This window comes from Calidris pugnax, unplaced genomic scaffold, assembly GCF_001431845.1.
Source record: "Calidris pugnax isolate Ruff unplaced genomic scaffold, ASM143184v1 scaffold268, whole genome shotgun sequence".
Taxonomy (NCBI): Eukaryota; Metazoa; Chordata; class Aves; order Charadriiformes; family Scolopacidae; genus Calidris; species Calidris pugnax.
In genome coordinates this window covers 13679-38556 of record NW_015090983.1, presented here as the reverse complement: position 1 = coordinate 38556, position 24878 = coordinate 13679, and the positions used below count along the sequence as shown (strand labels likewise).

General features: G+C 37.0%; 1 protein-coding gene across 4 annotated transcripts in view; it reads right to left on the bottom strand.

Moving 5' to 3' along the window:
- The window catches only part of KIF18A (kinesin family member 18A), a 39353-nt gene extending 24614 nt beyond the window's left edge, over nt 1–14739 (bottom strand). Inside the window, exons 1-10 of one of the 4 annotated variants that reach the window (XM_014953775.1) lie at nt 14724–14739; nt 13367–13762; nt 12755–12912; nt 11557–11661; nt 10322–10432; nt 7024–7221; nt 5551–5727; nt 4496–4570; nt 4121–4230; nt 330–492 (exon numbers count right to left, since the gene is read on the bottom strand). In XM_014953775.1, coding sequence (XP_014809261.1) covers nt 330–492; nt 4121–4230; nt 4496–4570; nt 5551–5727; nt 7024–7221; nt 10322–10432; nt 11557–11661; nt 12755–12912; nt 13367–13694 — 1425 coding nt within the window. In that variant the 5' untranslated portion in view covers nt 13695–13762; nt 14724–14739. Of the gene's footprint in view, nt 1–329; nt 493–4120; nt 4231–4495; nt 4571–5550; nt 5728–7023; nt 7222–10321; nt 10433–11556; nt 11662–12754; nt 12913–13366; nt 13763–14210; nt 14580–14627; nt 14651–14723 lie in introns of those variants that run through there. The other 3 variants (XM_014953776.1, XM_014953773.1, XM_014953777.1) reach the window with 3 other exon arrangements.
- Between the last annotated feature and the right edge of the window lie 10139 nt (nt 14740–24878).

Genomic DNA, 24878 nt, shown 5'->3' with positions numbered 1-24878 from the left:
GGCAGCAGGAAGCACAACAGTTTTCTGTGCAATGCGGGGGAAAAAAAACCAACACACCTGGCATTAATACATTTCTGTATTAGTGTTAGAAAATATTAGCTGAGTGATAATCACTGCGTCTCGATGCGGGGAAAAAAACCCAACACACCTGGCATTAATACATTTCTGTATTAGTGTTAGAAAATATTAGCTGAGTGATAAACAGTGCGTCCCATTTTAATTAAATATTTAAGCATTAACTAATTATATAATTACTTAGACAAGATTCATACATTAGTATAGCAAAACAAAGTGAGATGATACCTTGTTTTACACTATAGAAAACTCACCCTTTCTACTCTTTCTTCAGAGCACATCAGCTGAATTTGTTCATGACATTGTTTCTGATAATATGTCTTCAGGGCATTTTCTTTCAGCTGCATTTCCAACTTGAGATATTCTTTTCTGATTTCCTCACGGTTTGCAAACACATTTTTAAGGATTTCTTTGTATCTAATAGAACCAAAGGATTAGAATAAATAACGGATTACTTACTGAAGACTTGTTTTTTTACAACTATCTCCAACAACTGGAACTTCCAATTTCAAATTAATAAAATCAATATGAAAAATTAAGAGGAAAAAAGTAAAGCCTGTTAGGTGAGCACTAAATAAAGTATCAGTACATCAGTAAAGACTATGTACTCAAACTGGAAATGGGATATGAAATTTTGAAGGAGTCACTAAAAAGAAACCTTGTTGTGATTGCAAAGATGAAATGGGATATGAAATTTTGAAGGAGTCACTAGAAAGAAACCTTGTTGTGTTTGCAAAGATGACACCGGGATTCAAAAGAAAGATATCTGGAACTTCTTCACGTAAGTCTCTCTTATAACTTATAACTGTCTCCAAAAGATAGTAAATACTTATGTTCTCTACTTAAACCAATTTATTAAACAGATCAGATTACTGTTGCCATAGACCCATGCAAAGTTTACTTTAAAAACCTGCTATCTCTCAAAAAAGGAAAATCATAAGAGAATCTTCAGTTGCTCACTTTCTCTGAAGTTCTGTTGTACTCTTTTAATCACTAATGGATGACAAAAACCATGATGCACGTTCTGATTTAATGCATACTAGGCTAACAGGGGTGAAAAGACCCCAAACGAGTTAGTGACAGAAGAGTTATCCCACGACCACCAATGTTTAAATGGCCTCAAAATCTGCTTATCCCTAGACTGATTTATTAAACAGATCAGATTACTGTTGCCACAGACACATGCAAAGTGTACTTTAAAAACCTGCTATCTCTCAAAGAAGGAAAATCATAAGAGAATCTTCAGTCGCTCACTGTCTCTGAAGTTCTGTTGTACTCTTTTAATCACTAATGGATGACAAAAACCATGATGCACGTTCTGATTTAATGCATACTAGGCTAACAGGGGTGAAAAGACCCCAAACGAGTTAGTGACAGAAGAGTTATCCCACGACCACCAATGTTTAAATGGCCTCAAAATCTGCTTATCCCTAGACTGCAATACAAATCAGAATAGGAAAGATAAGAGAGCCTGGAAGTATTATCATGTTGCAATATAAGTTTCCGTGGTGGTATTTTTTCACTTCCCCACTAAATACTGAAAATGCAGTACAGAATAGCCAAAAAGATACCGTGTATCTCGATAATGACTAATCTTGTATACATGCTATTTCATAACATCCTATTGATTTGTTAGAACTTTACGTTAGAATACTGCTGTGCCTTTATTCTTAAGACATGCAACATTCAAGGTCATTATACAGTATTTAGTATAAGAGATTGTAAAATTAAATACAGTCTGAATAACTCCGAGTCTTTTATTCTAGTGTTTTATTGCTCTCATTTAAAAAACAAAGCGAATTAACTAAAGAATTCTTCTCTACAGGTTCGGAAATTCAACAGTTTTATCTAAAAGTGTCCAGAGAATGCTATTGTATCTAGGTAAAAACGTGTGCTAAAACACACACAGAATTTAGAAATATTTCTTTAAGGAAAAAAATAGTCAGCTGCCGAGTATCAGGGTTCTTAGCCTACTCTGTCACTATCCACACAATCTGCACTGCTGTACTATCTATCGCACAACTGGTTGGAGAATTTTTTTCCCTCCATAGTATCCATAGAAACACTACTCTTCCCAGCTGCCTGGGAAACACAACAATAAGAAATGAAGGTGAATCCTCGCTCAGTTTCCCTTAGAGTAAAACCCTGGGCATAGTTTAAGAGAGGCTGTAGATTCAGATTACATTACCACTAAATCAACCCTTCGTGTATTTACAGTCACCTGCGTCCCAAATATAGCATCAAATAGAGAAGCCTTTACAAAGCTCCTGCCTTGAGCTACACTCACTCTTTCAGGGTCTCTACCCTGTCCCAAACATGAGGGAGAAGACAGCAGAATACCTTCAAAATCTGTAAGTGAATGTGGGAGAAATCAACTCATCACCCACACCATCAGAAGAATGAACCTGACAGGATCCTCATGAGGGAGAAGGGAACGAAACACTCACTTTATTGGTGATATCTAGAATGACTTGGGTAGGCTTACATGTGTGTCTGGATATTCCAGAAAATTAAAACCCAAACATTCTCTGACCACAAATCTTAGCTTAGATTATGTCCGGCATTTTGAAAAGACTTTTTAGAGATCTTGCCCTTGACTGATTCTTCCCACACACATAGAATGAAATAAAGGGCAAATCACAGGAAATTAAATTAACCTTAAAGACTTGCAGTGCAAAAATACACAGGAAAACTGTCAGAACTATCAACATTACTTAGAAACCTACACTTCTTTTGAAAATTAAGTTTAAATAACCTAAATGAGAGGTTTATTGAAACCTCATTGAATTAACCTATCCCAGCTCTGTACCTCTCACAAATACAGATTTCCACTGAATATTTTTGCTACCAAACCTTTCACAATCACCATTTCATTTTTATCTGCCACTGCATGTGTGTGTACACATATATGTGTGTATATATGTATACACATATATGTGCACTCAGTTTTTGAAAGATAGTGCTTTCATATGGGGATCCTTCTAACAACACAAGAACAACAATAGAAATAAGATCTGAAAAGTCTAAGTGAATTAAAATCAATTCAAAGCAATTTTGGTAAATATTGGCTCAAAAAAGAAATTTATAAGATTTACATTTTAATTTTAGTTTTTCTGAAAACCTGCATTGCAATATGGTAACCAAGATTAAAGATAGTTTATTTTTTTCTCCAAAAATGTTTAGCTTTTGATTGTAGGAAAGAACTTCTTAGCCCTATAGAGCTCTGGAGTGTCCCAGGAGAACACTTGTCTTAAAATCTTGTGTGTTAGTGATGGTAGAATTTAATCTGAACATTAATAGAAAGCAACATCTGTAGCCTTGAGACAAGAAAGAACTTCTTAGCCCTACAGAGCTCTGGAGTGTCCCAGGAGAACACTTGTCTTAAAATCTTGTGTCTTAGTGATGGTAGAATTTAATCTGCACATTAATAGAGAGCAACATCAGTAGCCTTGAGACAAAAAAATACTTCTCTCATGAAATATCTTCATTACAATAATGAAGCTATTGATAAGTTATTAAAAAATCCAGTACATGAGCATTTCACAGAACACATGCACACTGATGAAGCTCATAATTTTAGTAAGATTCAATTGCTTTTCATAAATAAATATTCTTGCTATCAGCAGTAGTAATTAAAATTTGACAGGAATAAATATTATCCACGGAATACTTACATTGCTGCACTTCTGTCAATTTATTAAGTACTCCATATGAAAGTAATGACAGATGCAAAGTCTTTACCACTGATCTAAATCGTGATGTCAGAGTCAGTTATGTCAGCTTCTGGTTATATTGCAGTGTTTTACTGATTAATTTACCTAGTAGGTTAATATCAGGATATTTCCTCAAGTACACAATATTTGTTTCACTTTAAATCCACCGCCAAGTTCTGAAAAGAAGTGATAAGGTATGCAAAGCCACACCTAGTCTAAGCAATACAGTGTTAAAAATGAGGAAACCAATATTGAAAAGAGTAAGCTCGTTTTACAAATACGAGTTATGCAAACTCCATTTTTGAAGCAAGATTGTAATATGATTAATTTACCTTTCTATTTCCACTTGCTGGCTGGTTGAAAGTACTGCTGCAGTATGATTTTCAGGAATGCTTGCTTGCTTTTCTTCATATTCCCTCAGTTTCTCTTTCAACATTAGGATCTAAAGCAAAAAAAGTACGTTGTAGTTGAGATATACTTTTGGGGTTTTTTTTAAACCTATCATTCTGTGCTTACGTCTCAAAAAGTTTTACAAATGGTAGTAGGTGACACTCCTCTTAGAATACAAAAGATCTTTCTTACTTCAAGTGACCATATGGGGAAATTAGGACAATATCATCTTCTTGATGAAATCCCATAAACTTTTTTTTAAATTCAAATTTATAACAATTAACCTTTCAAAATTCTAACAATAGATTTTGACATACCTCTTTCTTTTGTTCGTTGCAAATTTTAACATACTGGCTTATGTGACTGTCCAAACTAACAACATTGCTCTTCAACTGTTAAAGAAAAGAAACAAATTAGAATTTAAGAAAGCTCCTTCATGCCTTCCTGCATAATAAATGCACTGTGCATAAATAGCAAATAATTACACTTGCACTAGATTATGAATGGTGAATACAATCCTGACTTGCACAACAAAAATACGACTCAGCTTTTGCAATAATCTGTTACGTGCCTATGGCCATGTCATTTTCCTCAATAGAACAATAAAAAAAAGTATTACATGAACACGTGCATGCACATTTTATATTTATTCAATCTGTTACGTGCCTATGGCCATGTCATTTCCCTCAATAGAACAATTAAAAAAAGTATTACATGAACACGTGCAAGCACATTTTATATTTATTCAGAGTAGTTTTGCTATATATCTTGTGCATTTTATTATAAAAAACTATCTTTTAAGTATATAACAAATGGGAACAACAGTCAACACCATATTACATAAGAGTTAGGAACTTATGAAAAAATATCAGAATAACCTGGATAATTAAGAGCAGAAGACAGGACACCCCAGTAACTTTTCATTTATCAATATAATCAGCTGGAGCCATGAAGCTCAATGAGAATTCTACCTGTAACAAACCTGGACTGGCTCTTGTACAACTACTCAGACATTTCTTTAATGTGCTTTACAGCACTCTGAGAATGTAATAGTAAGATACTGAAACTGGCTGTGAATTCTACCAGCTGAAGACTATTTCAAAATTTGAGGCTCACAAAAACTCTCTCAAACTGGCAGCATAATCCCATTAATGAAGCTGTGTTGCTTATAGGCCAGAACTAGCCAGCTGTACTGTCTCTGCATCTACTACACGTGTCACTCATGGTGAAGAGGTAACTGTAAGACAGAGGTAACTGAACAAAATTGAGAGAAAAGATGAAGGAAATTATAATTATTAAAAGAAAGAACTCTCCTTCTCTTAATGCTGTATTAAGAGACTTTGACAAAAGATCAATAAATACCAATACTCACAGAAGACTTAATATCCTTTGCTCGGTTGGCATACTTAAGGGTATTGTATGTATCATCATAGAACATAGAAGATGGACTAACAGCAGCTATCATTATTGTTCGGCAGTTTCCTCCAAGAGAATCTTTCAATAAACGAGTAAGCTTGCTGTTTCGATAAGGAATGTGCTGTTTCTTGCTCTAAAAAGAGAGTTAGATGTTTATGGATTAGTTAACTAGATTTAAATATTCACCTGTCTAAAAGCCTGCTTAGAATTTCAACAATGCCACAAAACATGACAAACTTGTCTTTGACACAAGTAGTTTTCCTCCAAATTACACATCCATCTCAAGTGGTTTTAAATCTCTTGGAACTGTTTAATACCTTTTTAACACATGTATTAGTCACGTTACTTTCTGATATCCAGATACTTAATTATTTTTGTGATGTGGGAAATTAACATAAAAGGTAAACTACATTAAACCACTTTCCGTTCACAGAAATAATCAAGGTTGGGAAGGACCTCTCGTGATCCACCTAGACCAACCCCTTTGCCCAAAGCAGGGTCAGCTATAGCAAGCTGCCAAGGACTATGCCCAGTTGGGTTTTCAATACCTCCAAGGATGGAGATTCCACCACCTTTCCAGGCAACCCAAAGTCTGCAATAGGTGTTGTATTGTAACTCTAGTATTGTAATTTTAGTTGTCGCAGGAAATTAAAAAGCATCTATGTTTTATTAAATGACTGAATCATAAAAGAAATAATCACTTCATTAATGCTGAAAAAAATGGGCTTTTTGTTAATATGCAGGAGCAGTGTAAGACCAGGAGCAGCATATATATAACTGGAGGGCAAGGATCTCTCTAATTAAAACTATATTAATCCTAGGCTTCCTGATTGTTGGACAAACAAAACTTATTCATATCTATGACCAGCCTTTAAGGCAAAAATCAAAAGCAGTTAAAACTGTTTAAAGCTTTAGTGTTTCTATTCTGAGTGTAAGCACCAAAACCCAAGGTGTATTCCTCCAAAATTCTTACAGAGACAAAAATCTCCATGTAGTTCATTTAAACAAGACTTAAGGCAGTCAAAGGGATGCTGATTCCAACATCAGTATCAGCAGAAGTGAAATACGTAATACATACTTAAAAAGTTGTTTCAAGTAAAAGTTAACTTTGACACTGCTGCTAATGTAGCAAAAGTGAAGTTGCATCAAATGATTCAGCAACAGAAGAGATAAGGCAAATTTTTTTTTTCTTCTGCCCAAAGTTTACAGAGACTTTTTTTTTAATTAGAATGACTCTACACAACACCTTAAGTATACGTTCATTTAATATATTCCATTAGGATATTCCAGGAATAATTTTCAAAGACACAGTTCAAGTTCAAATGAGATATGATAAAGTAGTGCCACTTTTAATACTTATCCATTAAAAAAAAATAAAATATTTTCACAACAGTAGGAGGTGAAGATTTCATGGGAAAGCTGCACATACCTTTGGATTTGCCAAGGCATTAATGACATTTCCAAGAGCTAGCAGGGAGCGGTTAATATTTGTTCCTTCTCTAAACCGAGCCCCCTTGGCATTTGTCATGCTGGCACGTTCAGATCCTGCCAGGTCAACCAGAGACATTTTGGCGATGCGAACATTTTGATTAATACTAGCTGTTTTATCTTGCTGCCTTAGATAAATCTAAAAAAAACAAGAAAAGAAAATAATAAAAAAGTAACCACTAACCAGTCTGTTGTTACTCTAAGCAGTAAGTTAATTTTAGAGTGTAACAATTGCTTTCAGAAATTTTTATTCATCCCTATGCATTCAAAGAATACAAGTTAAAGAACTAAATGCTTTTGTTTCCTCCTGCTAGTGAAGGAATTCTTTCCTCAGGTTTATGAGCACGTCGGTAGAGCATGATTATACAGTCAACACGAAGAACTACAGTTATCCTTAGGTGGCTTTTACTTTTTCAGGATTCTCCATAAATTTCCCCTTTTGTGTTGAGTGCCTTGTCATTTTTAAGGCTAATGGTTACTGACATGTTCACCAACACACTTTTAGACAGTGAATTGGGAAAGAGTTGCTGTACATATAAGGTGATTAACTAATAAATATACTATCTCACCAGCATTAAGATTTGTGCATGGGAAATGAAGTCTTCACAGCAACTTGCAATAGGAAGAAAAAGTGACAAGTATTGGGAGTGAATAAAAATCTTATGACTTGCCACAAAAGCTATGTCTATAGCAAACAATACAATTAAGTTACATTGCACTATTTCTAGCACAATAAACAAACAAAAAAAAAATGAAGAAAAAAGTCACTTCCCTGTACTTATCTAGATAAAGTAACTATCTCAGGCTGGTAGCACGCTACCAGAACCCAGTAACTATCACTAATGAAGTAGAGAAAGATGGAGTGACAGCCAAACTATGCTGTATGACTCAAACTTTTATAAAAATTCAAGAGATAGAGGAAATGCCCAAAGCAGAATCTTTTCTATTTCTTTGTCCATCAGCAGAACACTCTCAACAGAACAGTGTGGCAATCGGGATTTTACTTTCAGATGCAGCAATTGTCTGACCTAGATAGAGATTTCAAAGCTAAGGCAGATGGTACAGTCAGGTAAGACTTGCATCTCTAAACGTCCTGGGCCAAGACTTTTACTACTCTCCTAGTCAGTTCCAGAAAACATCCTGCTCCAATAAAGTTATCAAAAACCAAAAGCCAGCATAAAAGATAACCGCTCACTACAAACAGCAACTCTAAAAATAACAGAAAACTTTAAAATGAAGAGGAATCAAGACATCAATAGGGATTTCTCATCATTTATATCTGTGGAACCAAGGAGTCAATAAAGCATAAGCTGGTTAAGACATGTTTTGCAGAATGTCACAGATTTATAGAAATAGATAAACTGACATAAGGGATTACTTCTAGTACTAATTGACTAGTTCGTCATTATTTCTTACAGATGCCAACACTGCCAATAAGTACCTCAGGTAGATGGAGTATTTAACAGCCTACTTTTTAAACGTATGGTTGTGAACTTGCTTAGCTTAAACCAGTGTTCATTAATTACAATCTGTGAAACTTCCAGTTGCATTCATTGGACCAATCTAGTTAGCAACAGCAATATTCCTTTGAAGTGCCACAGGCAGATATAGTACTTATGTTAAGCACTTAATTACACACTCATTCTTCTAAATATGTGACAAACCTCCCACCTCCCAAGTACAGAGTCATTTATGTGAAAAAGGCTTAAAACCCATTCACTCTTAAATGGGCTATTAGTCAAAGGCTGCACTAGCTTATCTTTGATAACACACCGTATTAGTAGGTATTTATGTAAGGCATAGATTAAAGATACAACTGTCTAACAAAACATAATAACTTTTAGCAATAATAGGTGCACTTAAGAAAATAACACTTAAGCAAAAGCAATTAAATATCTTGATTGACAACTAGAGCAACTCAGAACACAAATGCAGCAAACATTCAGAATTATGTCATTCCAGGAGGAACATTGCAAAGATCACCAGAGAAAGTTTTTGGTAACTACAGTATCGTTGAACAGAATCAGTCTGGCAGTTTTTGTGAATGAACCGTGGACTGGGGCTGAATGCTGAGTACACAGCAGAACATGCTTTATGCCACGGCAATACCTAAGCTTTACACTGAAAGGTCTTTTCCTTCATGAAAAGGCTCTAACATCCAGACGTTGGTCTATGAATATCAAGTTCAATCAAGCACGTCATTTAACTGCCCGCAGCTGCATATGGAGACTGGCTAAGAGACTTACTGTAACAGTATTTTGTAAGCATTCAGACAATTGTGATTTATACTTTCTCATGCATCACATCACTTTACAATGTGGATATAATACACACACAACAAAAAATAAACACCAACACTTGTTCATTTCAGAACATAATACAAAATGCATTTACAAAGCCATTGAGCATGACAGTTTTCATTCAGTTCATTTCAAACAAGCTGCATCCTATAGATGTACTTTTTGTACACACAGAAATAATATATTTGCTGTTCCTACAATATTTAGACACAAGGGGATCTTTGTTTTCATTATGTTTTTACTTATATTGAGGAAAAAAAACAACAATCCTTTCACCTGCAGGCATTCATATATGCTTTACTTTCACTGTCTGTAAGCTGGAAATAGTTTGAAATTATGAATTTTAAAAAAGTGTAAGTCTGACTAAGTATACACATCCATTTTTTTGTCATATAATCAAACAAAATTGCAGTAAGATACAGGTATACTAATTTTGTATTTGATGAATATGCACCTTCTGCTAACAAGTAGCTTTATCTACAGTGAGATCAATTTGTAGGCTGGAGAAGACAAACTTGCCAGCATCCCTGTTCAGAATTGTTTGTCTTTTTGTTGAAGACATTATGAGTTTGCAACATTTACCTAATTTATGTAATTGCTTGCCACTTTTAGAAACGAACTGAGAAGAATTCAAAGCCTGCCACACAAGATACAGACAAGATATTTCTTCAAAGGAATAGTAGTTCAGACTAATGAAACTAGAGAGCTTTTCATTGCATTAGGTTTCTCAAATATAATCACTATGAACCTTTACATGGTTCTTACAAGGAACTTACAAGGACTGAGAAGTCAACAAGAACAGTAAACTGGAAAACTTTAATCTCCTCTCACCCAACCTAAGGTTCAACACAGTTTAAAAGAAAAAGCTTCCATCATATTCAAATTTAAACAACTTCACCTCACAGTAATGACCCCTGTGTGCCTGCTATATTGTCTTACCTGAAAGACGGCATGGGACCGGGAAGAGGAGGCATTTACATCTGTGGGATGCTGTGTTCTATTTTTATTTCCATAATCCAACATGTGAAGGATTTCCTCTGCTGATTTCGGCTTTGAGGGTAGAGCAAAAGATAAGTGCACAGTTTGGTTTGTTGGTTGTTTTTTTTTTGTCAATTGTAGGAGGTTCTATGTTAATACTAAAATAAATTAACATTCACCTTCAAACAAAATAAAGGAACTTAAATTTTTAGTTATCTAGAAATAAATTTCCTCTTTTAGAATTGAGGCACTTTCAGAAAAAAGTAGTAAGGCACAGAAAGTATACACTTAAGTTTTAGTTATCTAGAAATAAATTTCCTCTTTTGGAATTGAGGCACTTTCAGCAAAAAAGTAGTAAGGCACAGAAGGTATACACTTACGCGCAGAAATCTAAATCAGAGGATCTTTTAGTAAAAAACTTAATCTCCAAAGGTTCTCTATAGTCAAAAAAGTCTTAATTAAGAATGACTGACTTAATTTTTCTTGTACTAATTTATTAAACAGTGATACACTAATTTTTTTCCCTGCAAGACCCAGGCTTTGGGAAAGATGGTGTTCAGTGTGAACCAAATTAATGACACTGTTACTTGTTGAATTGTTAACTTATGTATGCAAAAGCTGGAAGCTCCATAGTACATAACATACACTAAAAGTATGTAAGAAAATAGGTCCACAAGAGTTGATTTTCAGATTGGAAAACTAAATTCTGTCACTGACTGCCAAAGAATTGCTATACTGGCCTAGAAAACTTATTTGAAGTGAAACTTTTCACATGTGCTTATTTAAAAACAAAACCAACCCCGAGATGTAGATGTAAGACTTGCAAAGGTGTAGAACACTCTGAGATGACACTGAAGGCAGTGAATTTCTTTAAGAAATGCTACAATGTATTAGCCAGAACCCAAATGTTCCAAAACCTAAAGATGAGCATCAAACCAATGGTACCCTTTCAATAGTAAGGACTAGATTCTTTAATTCATTTATGTTTAAGCATACTAGCAGGTGTTGTTTCCCCAACATGCTTTTGAAGCATTAATTAGGTTCACAAGTTACTAAGGTATGGGTGATTAATTGCCAGAAAATAGCCCACTAGGAAGTTATTAAGTCGCATATAACTTTCACAGATCAATGGGAACATCACCATTTTCTCAAAGGCATTGTGAGGCTTCCTGAACCTCAGTATCTTATTTACATACCTGATGTAATGTTAACCCTTGAACTACCACCCCTTTCTGGGTATCTTCACAAACAGCCAGAGGTCCTGAGTTTACCAGCAGATCACGGATCTGTTCATTGTAGACCTTTGAAAGGGAATTTAAAATCTTTTAATGAAACCATCTTACGGTACTTGAGAGGATTAAACTTAACAGAAATCATCACAGCTTTTTTAAATACTTCTTTAAGACAAAGTAACAAATTCATTCTGTAGTGTTTTTGCCAAACAGCTTTCCTATACTGAGGTTGAAATATTCAGTAAATTCAATTTGTCTGATTTTTGTTTAGAAGTCACTCTTTCCTACTAAATAATCTTAATTCATTATTTAAAAAATAAAAGTGTACTCCTTTTACAAAAAGCTTTTGCAGCAAGCATGAATCCAAAGCATTTATTGGCCTCGATTACACTTCAGAGAGGTTTCTTTGTCCAACTGTACTTTAAAGTTCTTGAGTACCTACCTTATTTCTTGGTCTGTGAAAGCACTTGGAATAGTACATGGCAAAAGGAAATTTTCCCCTCTTCCTTCCCCTCCTCCCCAAACACTAACTACTCTTCTATTCTGACTTTGAAGGGGCATAGTATTTCTAATTCAAGTAGTTTTACTTAAATAAACTGAAAACCATAAAGTATCATTGAAAATGGATTAGACATCATTTTGTTGAGTGATTTCACAGTGCTTATAAGATGTTATTGTGAAGTCCTGCATATAACCCTGAAAAGGCATTTTCTTGTACACATCAGCAAATGTTCAGAGGAATGTAACTGATCAGCAAGACAGAAATCATTAGAATGTTTAGTGAATATATTAGAAGAAACTGCCCTGTTTGGGCAGCCTTCTGTAAACAGTAACAGGTGCATCTTTTTTTGTTGAGTGATTTCACAGTGCTTATAAGATGTTATTGTGAAGTCCTGCATATAACCCTGAAAAGGCATTTTCTTGTACACATCAGCAAATGTTCAGAGGAATGTAACTGATCAGCAAGACAGAAATCATTAGAATGTTTAGTGAATATATTAGAAGAAACTGCCCTGTTTGGGCAGCCTTCTGTAAACAGTAACAGGTGCACCTGAATAACACAAAATTTGTAGAGCACGGTTCAATCCCATTCCTAAGAGGAACACATTTATTAAAATATGCCTTATTAGAAGCAACATACCAAATATGGGTACTGGCTTACCTCTAAGTAAGAGACAGCAACATTGCATATTTTATCTTCTTTTATTTGATCCATGCAATTATAAAGTGCCATCATGGTTAAATACATCACTCCAGGATCTTCAGGGGTACCTAACATTGTGTGAGTCTTTCCAGCTCCTGTTGCACCATATGCTAGCACTGAATTTTCACAAAAAACAACAAAGCAAAAAGATGCACTTTATACCAGTAAGCTAATCAGGCATGCAAAAGTCAAACAGACACTCACACACCACTGTCATTCTGCACAGCTGTTTCCATAAACTGATCAGCTTTCTTACACAGGCTTTACCTTTAACAGATACAATCAAAAAACTATTTCAAAGTCACAGTTATTTTTGAATTTTCAGTTAAAAATACAGGTAAAATTCTGAAGTCTATTGTAGCCCTAACATGCAATCTCTTACAGAATAGAGCTATTCTAACTCCCATGGTCTAAAAATTCAGCCTCTTATATACATAAATTAAAAGAAAATGCTTTATCTATATTTCAGCCTTTGTTAAGACCTCTACAGCAGTGAAATGCGATAGTGGAAATTTCAAGGAATTTAGTGAAGCTTTTGAATTGAAGAAGATAAATAGCAAGGTTACCTACCTGTGCAGTTATATCCATTTAAGAAGCCATCAATTACAGCTTTGGTAGTATGCTCGAAAACTTCCAGCTGTGATGAACTTTCAGCAAAAACAGCATCAAACACAAATTTAAGATCTTTGTTTATTCTTTTATTAATATCCCTATGGGCCAATCTTTTCCCTTGAAAGAAGCTAACTTCTTCTTCCTTCGGATCAAAGACCAATATATGCCGGTCAACAACATGTACAACTTTGCTAAAGTTGCCATCTTTTTCCTTTTGAGACTCTGGACGGACACGGACTGCCACTTTCACATGATTACAGACATCTTCTTCCTTAGCAGCAGACATAACAATGTCTCTTTTGTCCCCCTTTCTTCACTTCCAAGACTCTTTCAGATCAAGTAGCTGAATCTTTTCTGCAAATGGCGAGAAAAGAAAAAAGTGAAAGGCTGTATATTTCAACTATAACTTTTCATATAGTTCACACCTTTAATTGGGACTAACATCTTGCACCTGTGATACATCTGCCCATTCATTGTTAGCCCTCTAGACTGCTACAATGATCACTGAACTTTGGAAAGTGCTGTAACTAGCCTGAAGAGATGACCTAATTCAGCACAACTTTAAGAAAAGTAAGTAGCATTTCCCTAAGAAACTCGCATGCTTGTTTCAACAATTTAAACTACTAATTTATTTACTAGCTTTCCTTTATTTCAGAACTAGCTTGCAGATAAGTTGCCACAGACGAAATAGAGTGGTTTTCTTATTCAGAAAATACAGAGTAGCCGCCTACCTGCTTTCTCTGCCTTACTGGCTTAGTCGCATTGCACTTAGATTTAAAGAGACAGTTAAAGTAAGACTCACGTGAACGTGATTTGTACGGGATACAGAAACACATCCTAGAGATGTCAGAACAGAATTTCCTTTTAGCGGACTCTCCTCGCTGGTAACTGCAGGCCGTTCATTCCCAAAAGCAGGCAACAGCCTTCACGGTAAAGGCCCTCAGTGATACTTTTTCAGCTTCAGGGCAAGGCTTGCCCTCTCTCAGCCAGGCCGCTGACCAAGAGGCGGCCACGGATACAAGGCCGTAACGCGGAAGAAACACTCACAAGCGGGCAAGTAAGGGGCCGAAGCCTACCCCTCTCGGTTCGCTCCTCACTCCGCCACAGCGTATCTCTCCCCCGGGACACGCAGCCAGGCTCAACCCCACGGTACGGCCAAGGCTACCGTAGAAGAACCCGACCCCTACCCAACCACCCCCTGCCCAAGCTGCCAACTTACCCCAGCGCCGCGGCCGAGCAACGGCCGCCCGCCCCGCCCGCCCAATTCAAATACGAGGGCCTACCCAACCACCCCCTGCCCAAGCTGCCAACTTACCCCAGCGCCGCGGCCGAGCAACGGCCGCCCGCCCCGCCCGCCCAATTCAAATACGAGGGACCGCCCCCCCTCGCCTCCTCATTGGCCGGCGCCCCCGTGATGTCAGCAGCGCGACGGCGCCGACGGTAAGCGCGTGGGGACTCGCAGCTCGGGTCGGGCTGAGGCCTGGTTGCCGCTGCCGCTTAGCGCCTTGGGGCCAAGCCGCTCCGCTCTCTCTGTGGGGCTCGGCCTCACCCGCACTATGGAGGCTGCAGGCACCTATGCTGTGGGGGGAGCTCTGGGGTGGAGGAGGTGGTGGCGGCTCCGCCGGTGTGAGGCCGAGGTGGAGGCTCCCTTACAGCCAAACCGCGTGGGGCGGCACGTTCCGCCTTTTTCGGGCCCTCAGGGGGAGGCCTGGGCGGAGGGGAGATGTCGTGAGGGGGAGGTGCGTGGGGAAACAGCCCTGTTGGGAGTGGAGGGTGAGGAGCATTGGCAGAGTTCGTAGTGCGGGGTGTGGGCTTCCCCCCAGGTACGGTGGGGTGGGCAGGCCGCCCCCCGTGTCTCCCGGAGCAGCCCTCAGCCTCCCACGGAGCCCCCTGGGGCCTGGCTTGGTCTGTGTTGCAGGCTGTGCACCGCTGTTCCAGTCATCTCTGGGCAAAAGGGTTATGGAATTGAGTTTTTATTCTCTGGTTGCTTTTATCATCAGCTTCAGTGCAAGTCCCGCTGTGCAGGTGGGACTCAAACTCTACCTGAACGGCACTTAAGAAAGTGCTGTAAGAAAGAACGCTTTATGTTCACTTCTAACCAAAACCCCTTTGCTTGGGTAGAATAGGGTTTGTTGTAAGCAAAGTGTGACCCTAGTGCTAACACCTGTGGGTTTGGGGTAAGCAGGGTGTGTCCCTAGTGTTAACAACACCTGTGCTTTATACCACTGTCAGGTGGTGTGAGGTGGATGGTGATGGTTGATCTTCAGCCTCTTCATACGGTACTTTCTATAAAGGCATTGTAGTTCATTGGAAAACTTCAAGGCTATAGCGTGTCTGTGCAAGGCTCTAGAGTGATACATGCTTCCAAGTTTAAGATAAGGCGAAAAACTGCTCAACTGAGGCTTAAATTATCAGGAGAATAACTTTCCAGAGGTGGTGACTTGGCATGTTCTTATCTATGCAGACCAAATATGTGAAGCCTCTGGCTAGGTAAATCCTACCAAAGCATGCAATAAATATAGTTAAAGTATAGTTGCTCTTCTGATAATGGGATAAATATAGGATGGCATTTTTTCAAATCATTTTATGTCAAAGTTTGCATCTTTCCTGTGTGGCAGGAGAGAGTATGCAGTGCAGTATTACAGAAGGTCTCAGCTCCATAAAGAAATACAGTTATCTTATAAATAATGCTGTATTATCACTAATGTTCAACTTTAGAATGCCAAAATTTACTGAAGTCATGTAGCCTTTACTAGTAGGTTACTGACTTTGTTTTGGAGTGTTTTAAGACAGAGGGAAAAAATCATTAGTTCTCCATGTAGTTAAAAGACAAACTACCTAGGTAGCTACTCTGCTCTTTCGAAGGTTTTGAGGATTATTTCCGTTAGCTATACTCTGGAGAATTCTTACTTCTGGCTGTGCTTGACATATTTGTTATTACAAGATGCAATGCATGATGAAAACTATATATTTATTAAATATGTAACGATAATTGACAGCACTGCTTTAAATATGAATGCAGTATTTGATTTGTCCGTTCCCATTTTAACTAGAAATGTGGTAAACTTGGCTACCAGGGTGCTAGTATTCACAGCAGTTGTCTCATTATGTTTGGCAAAAGGAGGGGAAACATTTTTAAAGTCAAGTCACTGTTCTGTTTGGGCTCAGATTTGGTTAGTTGTTTAGCATCTCTGGGACTTTGTAACGCTGTTTCGAGTCCTTGCAATGAAAGGGAAAAGGTGGTGATCCTTATGAGAAGAAAACCATTGCTGCTTGAATGTGATGGATTGGTAGATAACCTTAAAAATTCTGAAAACAAGTTAGAGAGTCTCACTTCTTGCTGGTATGACGTATCTATAAAACTTTCCATCTTGGACCATGTAATGCTTTTACTTACAGCATTTCCATACTGTTTTTTAAAGAAACCTACCGTTTTAAATGTTTGTTCTGAAGTAATTCCCCACATCTACTGTTTTTCTAGGTTGATCAACTCCAAAATGTTATCTCAGTGCCTGTGCCAAGTTTACAAATGTTTGTTTCTGCGCAGTTTAAAACTGAATTCAGTAAATGTGGCTACTTTGGCCAGAAGGATCCATTCTTCAGCAAAAAACCTTTCTGACTGTGAGTTAAAGGAACAAACCCTCCAGAAATGTGAAGCTGAAGAGTTGCCTCAAAGTACAGAAAACAGTAACTTTGGAAGACTGCACATACCAGTGATGGTAGAGGAGGTTGTTAATTGTTTATCCCCCCAGCCAGGCCAGGTGAGTTAAGTGATAAATTGACATTTGTGATCCAGTAGCAGTCCAGCAAAAAGAAAAAAAATGCACTGTAGGGATAAATTTGATTATAGGAATAAAGGGTTGCTCTCTAAGAATTAGTTGCACCTATTAAAGGTTCTAAATTGTTTTGCATTCCAAATTAAGGCTCTGTATTCAAAGTAATAAAAATCTGGTGTATATATATGCCTGAGTCCCCAAATAAGCGGTATTTTTTACAACTGTAGTAATTATTTGAATAATCTCTTGCTTTTGTGTTTGTCTTTCTGGATCATTCTTGTGTATTTCTAGGGTTGTGTTAATTACTAACAGTAGCAGGGAGTTCTCATATATGGTTATGTCATCAATTTATAAGAGTTCTCTTCCTTTTATGTAAGAGGTAGCATGCAGGTAGGTTTTAAAAACCATCATCATAGCTTGTTGTGAGATAATTATTTCAATCGTTTCACTTATTTTCAGGCGCTATTTCCTTAGGATATGCTTGCACTGTAGAGGTGCTATAGTTACCAAATGACTGTGTATGGTACCAGAAATGGTTTAGCATCAGTAAGATGGAAGTATTACAAGTTGTCTCACTTGGCTGCAGCCCTGTGAGCAGATTCCTTTTAGCTCAGGTCTCTCTACACTGAAGTGTTGATATATCTCCATTGTGCTGGTGTATGCAGTGTATCACAGAATCACCATGGCTGGAAGGGACCTCTGAGATCGAGTCCAACCACAAAAAAAACCCCAAAACAAAACAAAAAACCAAACAAAAAACCCCACCAAACAACAACAAAAAAAACCCACCACAAAACACAACACGCCACCACATCACACCCACCCACAAACCAATAATCTCGGGCACTAGAGCATGCCCTGAAGAGCCACGTCTACATGTTTCTTAAATACCCCCAGGGATGGTGACTCTACCACCTCCCTGGGCAGGCTGTTCCAGTGTCTGACCACCCTCTCAGTAATTCTTCCTAATATCTAATCTAAACCTCCCCTGCCGCAACTTCAGACCATTTCCTCTGCTCCTGTCATTATTCCCTTGGGAGAAGAGACCAACACCACCTCTCTACAACCTTCTTTCAGGTAGTTGTAGAGGGCAATTAGATCTCCCCTCAGCTTCCTCTTCTCCAAACTAAACATGCCCAACAGCATACTGTTACACGCTCCCTTTACAAAAACTGTATACAGTGAAATAGGTTTCATCTGAGGGACTTTAAATACAGTTTTAAGTGGAAAGGATTGCTTATACAACTTAATGGTTAAATGATTTTCACATGTCAGGTGCTTTCATAGAATCTTATTTATTTAGGCTTGCCAATGTGTAGTTTTACTACAAAGACTGAAATGATACTTTGAACTTTCCACTTCCTTATGTGTATTTATGTTTGTTTATTTTTACTTGAAAACAACATCGTCTTACAATGGTAAGGGGATAATAGCACGTTTGAGGTGGATTCAGAAATCAAAAAATTGTGGTCAAATCTTGTTACATTGCCTTGTGAGAACTTCTTTAGTTTGGAAGATAATGTATGATTTTAACTGGTTTGAAAACCAGAGAGAATTGGAATAGTGTAATTATTGTAACATACACATTGCTCGTGCATGTGTCCTAGTGTTGAAGACGCCTAAGCTGGTGAAATACTTAAGGGACTTCAAGTTCAGGTTTCATTCAGATGTCAGAACTGTAATGATAAATTAAATGAACATAGAACTTGTGACACTGTATGTAAAGTATTTTTTCCAGTTGTGTAATTTTCTACTTAAGTAAGAATTAAGAGGCTGACGAAGTGACTGTTTATTAAACTGTGTTTGCTGATATAAAAAACCCTCTTATTTGGCAACAGAACTTGCAAAAGAAATTCTGTTTGTGATTATAAACTGTGGAGAGTAACTATTGTTGCCCCTGAAGGCTTTTTGATAATTTAAATATTTACTAATGTAAATAGCTTATCATTGAGGTGGGATTTTTTCAGGTCTGTGTATACGTGGTTTTGCAGATTCCTAAGCTAGTGGTGAACCACTAATGACAGATATAATAGAGCATAAGTATGTTACCTTGAACAGAAGCATTTATAATAGGGCTCACCTGTTAGTGTAACTCAAAATGAAAACAGTACTTCCATTTTTCTTTTTTTTTAAAAGCTAGATCATGTATTTGCAGCACTTCCTGAAGTTTGAAGTTTTGAAAATAAGTAGCCTGCAAAAGGATGCAATGTATCAACTGAGTCTTGCCAGACTAAACATCAGTGAAATTTTAAACAAAGACTGAGACTTTCTCACTGACATCAGTGGTGGTACAGTTTCTGTTAAGATGGATATAGAACTGGGACTGTTGTATCAATTTACATACTTAAGGTTATAGTCATGACTAGGAATTCCATGAACACTTTATTTTGTGCACAGGGATGGTAATGTTCTGATCTTGGATTTTGTTTTTCTGCTTGCTTCTTTCCTACACAAAGACTTCCTATACTCAGCTTTAACATAGTTATATTCTGTGTTATAAAAAAGCTGATTTGGGCCTTTCTTTCTTGTCATATCCTAAAACAAGGAATTGACGATACGAAGAAAATCCAATTAGAAAGACAACATTTTCCTGGTGGTTTTGGTCAGTTAATGGGGGTTTAATTTTACTTATAGGGGTTCCTAAGAAAATAAATGTTGCTGAAGTGAGTCACAGCTGTGATAAAGATGTTAGTACCCTCCTATTGAATATGCTTCTTGACTGTCTCCTTTGTGGAATCTGTTTGTCAGGGGTTTAAGCAGTAGTATTTCCACTTACCTTTGAGTCATCTTTTATGGTCTTAGAGCTTGTTTCTACAGAGTTTCTGTAGTAGTGTTGTCTTTGAAACACATTGTACAAATTAGTTTTTACTGATCTATCTCACTTCTCAATAAAAAATCTATTGCAGTAAATCCACGCCCAAGTAATTTCCTCTTTAACTTCACTGTATTGACTAACTACATTTTAGTCTTCACAGTCCATTAGTGTTTTTTTATGTGTATTTGACCATGGTTTCTGCAGTTGTCTGGGCAGCTTCAGTTTTCTCTGTTCTCTCGAAGTTTAAGGATAGCGAAGAGCCAAGCATATTTTCAGAATGAATGTGTTTGGACACCCAGAAGTGTTTCCCAGTTTTCACCCTACTTCTTCCTATTTTTTCCTTTGCAGTAGTCACTTGCCTTTTAACTAGAGATGTGGATCTCTTCCACATCATACAGGTATAGTGATGTGAAAAATAATTTAATTAGTAGTGAGTTCTAATACGAATGCCAGAGGATGAAACTTTGAATTATTTTTATGGAGGCCTTATAGCAAAGGTTCTTACAGGTTGTAAAGCTCTAGGAAACTTATTTTGATAGTACTCCAGTGCAAGCAGCACACTTCTATGTATATTTAAACTCCAACCAGAAGAAAAAGTAATATTATACTGAGATTTTATGGTGAAGCCTGTAATCTGACTTATTTTGATAGTACTCCAGTGCAAGCAGTACACTTCTATGTATAATATTTAAACTCCAACTAGAAGAAAAAGTAATATTATACTCAGATTTTATGGTGAAGTCTGTAATCTATGACATCTATGGTTTTGCACTAAATATGGTCTAGAATATACTAAAATTGAGATATAGTAAGCTCTAGGAGTATTATTTGGTTCATGATAGTTCTGGAGCCTTTTTTTAATACCTGTAAATTAAATGATAGGTGTTTAAACTTGAGAGAGAATGAATGAGACCCTTCCCTTTTCTCCAATGTTTAAGCAATTAATCAGAAACAGAATTAATATCAGGTGATGTTTTTATCTCATTATGTTAATTTATGTGTAAAAAAAAAATAAAAATAAGAGCAGGTAGTTTTTTCCAAACAAATCTTTTCTGAAATCTTCTTGAGTTAGTTGGGACTTCTTGTGGCGTATCTCATTATGTTAATTTATGTGTAAAAAAGAACAGGTAATTTTTCCCAAACAGGTCTTTTCTAAATCTTCTTGAGTTAGTTGGCACTTCTTGCGGCAGTAAATTAAATGATAGGTGTTTAAACTTGAGGTGAGAAAGTTAAACTTGAGAGCTTCCCTTTTCTCCAATGTTTAAGCAATTAATCGGAAGCAGAATTAATATCAGGTGATCTTTTTATCTCATTATGTTAATTTATGTGTAAAAAAAAAATAAAAATAAGAGCAGGTAGTTTTTTCCAAACAAATCTTTTCTGAAATCTTCTTGAGTTAGTTGGGACTTCTTGTGGCGGTATCCTCTTTGATTCTTCATAAAATTATTCAGATTATTTTTACTGCCTAGCTTTCATTGAAGAGGAGTATCCTCTTTGTCTTGGAAATAATGTGTGATGCCTAGCTTCTAGAAAGAGTCAGATATTTCTTAAAAACATCCAGCTTTGCCATGAGCTTTCAGTCTTTCAGGTATATATTGCATTGTTCTCAGGATAGCTACTATTTTCATGTATCCAAATGTCAAATGATTCGTTTTCAGCTGAGAGATGGTATGAGCACGGCCTTCCAAAATAACAGGAGGAAACAAGACATCACTGACAGTCAAACATTGGTCTTTTGTGGCTGAAGTGCTTCTTGAGCTCTGCAATTAGGTTGAAGGCAGTGTTATAAAAAAGAGGAAATGAGAAATATTTATGTATTGGATCTGAATGGTGCCAAGATATGAACGAGGCATGGTGAAGAAGTCCCTTCAGATTTGTTGATCTGGAGCATCGTTGTTTCCTTCCTGTTCCACAGAGCTAGTTAGTTGAGTAATAGATGACACTCAAAGGAAGCTGAGATAGATTGCTGGTACCCAAGAGCAGAGTCTATTGTTCTGAAATTGTTGTCTTAGTTTCTTTATATCCTTGTCCATATGTCGGTATTCCTTTTCTGCCATATACCGAGCGTAAGCTTTTACGGACAAAAATAACCTTTTTCTGTACAGCACCCTGCAGAGTGGACTTCTGTTTTGTGAGAAGGGTTTCCAAGTATCACGGTGTATAAATAGTTATGTGGCTATGCTGGTGACCAATGCACTTATCATAGTACTTCCAAAGCCATCTGCAAATAATTTATATCTGGAACAACCCATTTACACTAAAGACTCTCAAAATGGAAGTTTTCTGCAGGGTGTCCAAGATAAACAGGAATTGAAAAGGGACCTGGAAAAATTAATGCTGAGTTCTCAAGTTGTATGAGGTATTTTGGAGGGCGCAACAAAAATTCCAAGTTTGACACAGAATGTTAATTACATCATGAGATAAATGCTGAAATATTTGTTTTGGAGAAGCACAACACTCCATGGACATAGTAACTGATTTTCTCATTTTAGTCTATTTTCCACTGGACTTGTAAAATGAAAGTAGGTGACATAAAGCAAGTGATTTATATAGTATTCTTTTATAGTAGAAACAACCATATGTTTGGGTTTTTTTGTGAGAAGCATGCTGGAAATATCTTTCAATATGCAAATTGTATGGTTAGTTTTTCTGTGGCAGCAGCACAGAAATTTATGTGGAGATTGATAAGGATAACCTGTTATTGTAAAACACCCTTTCAGCCACTTTTGTTTTGCCTGATTTCTTGGTTATATATATCCTGAATTTCCAAAAGAGATCAGCCGGGTTTCAGATCACAGCTATGTAGGGAGATGTGTAATAAAATAGGTGTAGTGTGTATGTATGCATGCGAAGCGTATTCAGTTTCTATGATGTGTAATAGGGAAATTGTTAAATGGAATCTCATCAAATAGAGAGTGCTGTTTAAAATATTTGGCTAAAATTGTAATTTAAAAGAGGTTTTTTGGTGAAATTAGCATTTGAAGGTAGTGCATGAAAATGGAAAACGTTTTGAAAATATTTTAAAAAAAAGTTTTGATTAAGATACGCACAAGATATTACTTTAAATAATAATAGATGTTTGAGGGACTAATATTATGTGGTTTTATGATGGTATTGTCTATGTGGGTGTTTGGAAAACCAGATGCCATTTGCTTAAATTCCTTAACTTATAACTAATTGCTCTCTGCTGTGACAAGCAGTCTAAATAAAAAAGTAACAAGGTAGAAGGAGTATTATTTAACAGTGTGATGCCAGCAAATGTCATACAGGTTCTACAATATCTGTGTTTGGGTGAGTTCCATCACGAGATGAGAGAGGAGAGAAGGAGATGGGGAAGAAAACGAGACAGGAGGTGGTGTTCATGGGCAGCTTGTCAGTTGATGGGACAGAGAAACTCCAGTCATGGTCTTCAATTATCTAGTGTTTCTTGCTTTGCTATCTTTTGTAGTGGGTCCCCCAAAAATACAGGGATCATAAATTCCCTAATGACAGTTAAATTAAAACACAGACGATTTATTTGAGAGCACCACGCAACTGTTTTCTGTTTTGAAGCTGGTACTGCTGTGTGATTAGACTGTGGTACCAGGAAATGAAAAATATTTGTGTATTGGATCTGAACGGTGCCAAGATATGAACGAGGCATGGTGAAGAAGTCCCTTCAGATTTTACTTTTTTTCATACTTCAAGATTTTGCTCTTTAGAGAGAGAGAGTAAAAGACTTGGGCCGGGTGGGACATGAATAACTTGATGGCTACATCTGCACAGGGAGGAATATTTTGGTTGTAATTCTTGGACATCCGCCCGACCACCTCTTCTTCCCACCTGCAGCATGGCTCTCTGCAGGCTTGTCTAAATGGTATCATCAGCAACAACGAGGCGATGGCTCTCACCAGCTTTGTCCTGCATCTTTCTCTATTGCAGTAGAGGAAGGGAAGCCTGCAGCTGCTATCTCCAAAGAGACCAGCAAGGGAACTGGGTCTGCCTACTGAGAACAACTCTGCAGATGCGCCAGATCTCATTTTATTGTAACACTGGGTTAGCTTACTGTTATCACTCTATCGCATAACAAATGATAGTGCTTCAGGAGACTATTTAAGATGCTGTGTTATAATAAAGCAAGATTCAGTGCTTTCGGGTGACTCAGCTTGTAATGACGCTGTATATGCTCTCCTTTTCTGTTGTGACAGCATTAGTCTTTGCACCTCTTGGGGAAAACTAATAAAATTCACCAGAAAGTAATCTAAGCCCTTTAAATTTTAACTTGAGTGAGCCTGCGATCCCAGAAAGGGTGATAATTAATATATGTAGCTACTCATTTCCTCCCCATCTAGTACTGTGTGTCTTATTTAGTCAGCCTTTTGGCTAAGCTTTCTTATTAAATATTTGAATTTGAGTTTGCAAACAGGAATACAGAATTTTTCTGCCACACAAAATATTACTGGGGTTTCAAATCACAGTTGGAGTATGGGAAATATCTGCATGGGTTTTTTTCCTTACTTTCTCGCCTTTCTGTTCCAGGTAATCCTGTTTTGAGTAGCTTTGCATGGGCTTGTTCTTAATAGAGATAATTAAAAGGTTACCAAATCTTATGTTTAAAATTGAGTATTGGAAGTCATCAAAAGGTATATTCTGTTTTTCTTAATTTTTATTTTTATTTTTATTCCTCCTCAGAGTTTCTGAGCATGTCATCTTAATTCCAGTGGTATTTGCTGGTGCTCAGCACCTTGGGAAAAGACTTTTTTAATAATTCTGTTTTAAACACTGAAATCAGCTAATATTGTTTCAAGCTCCCTCTTTATAAAAAATTGTATTGTCTAATGTCAAATTGCTGTAGGCACCTGGCAGCCAGGACTTATCCAAAACATGTTCATGGTTTTTT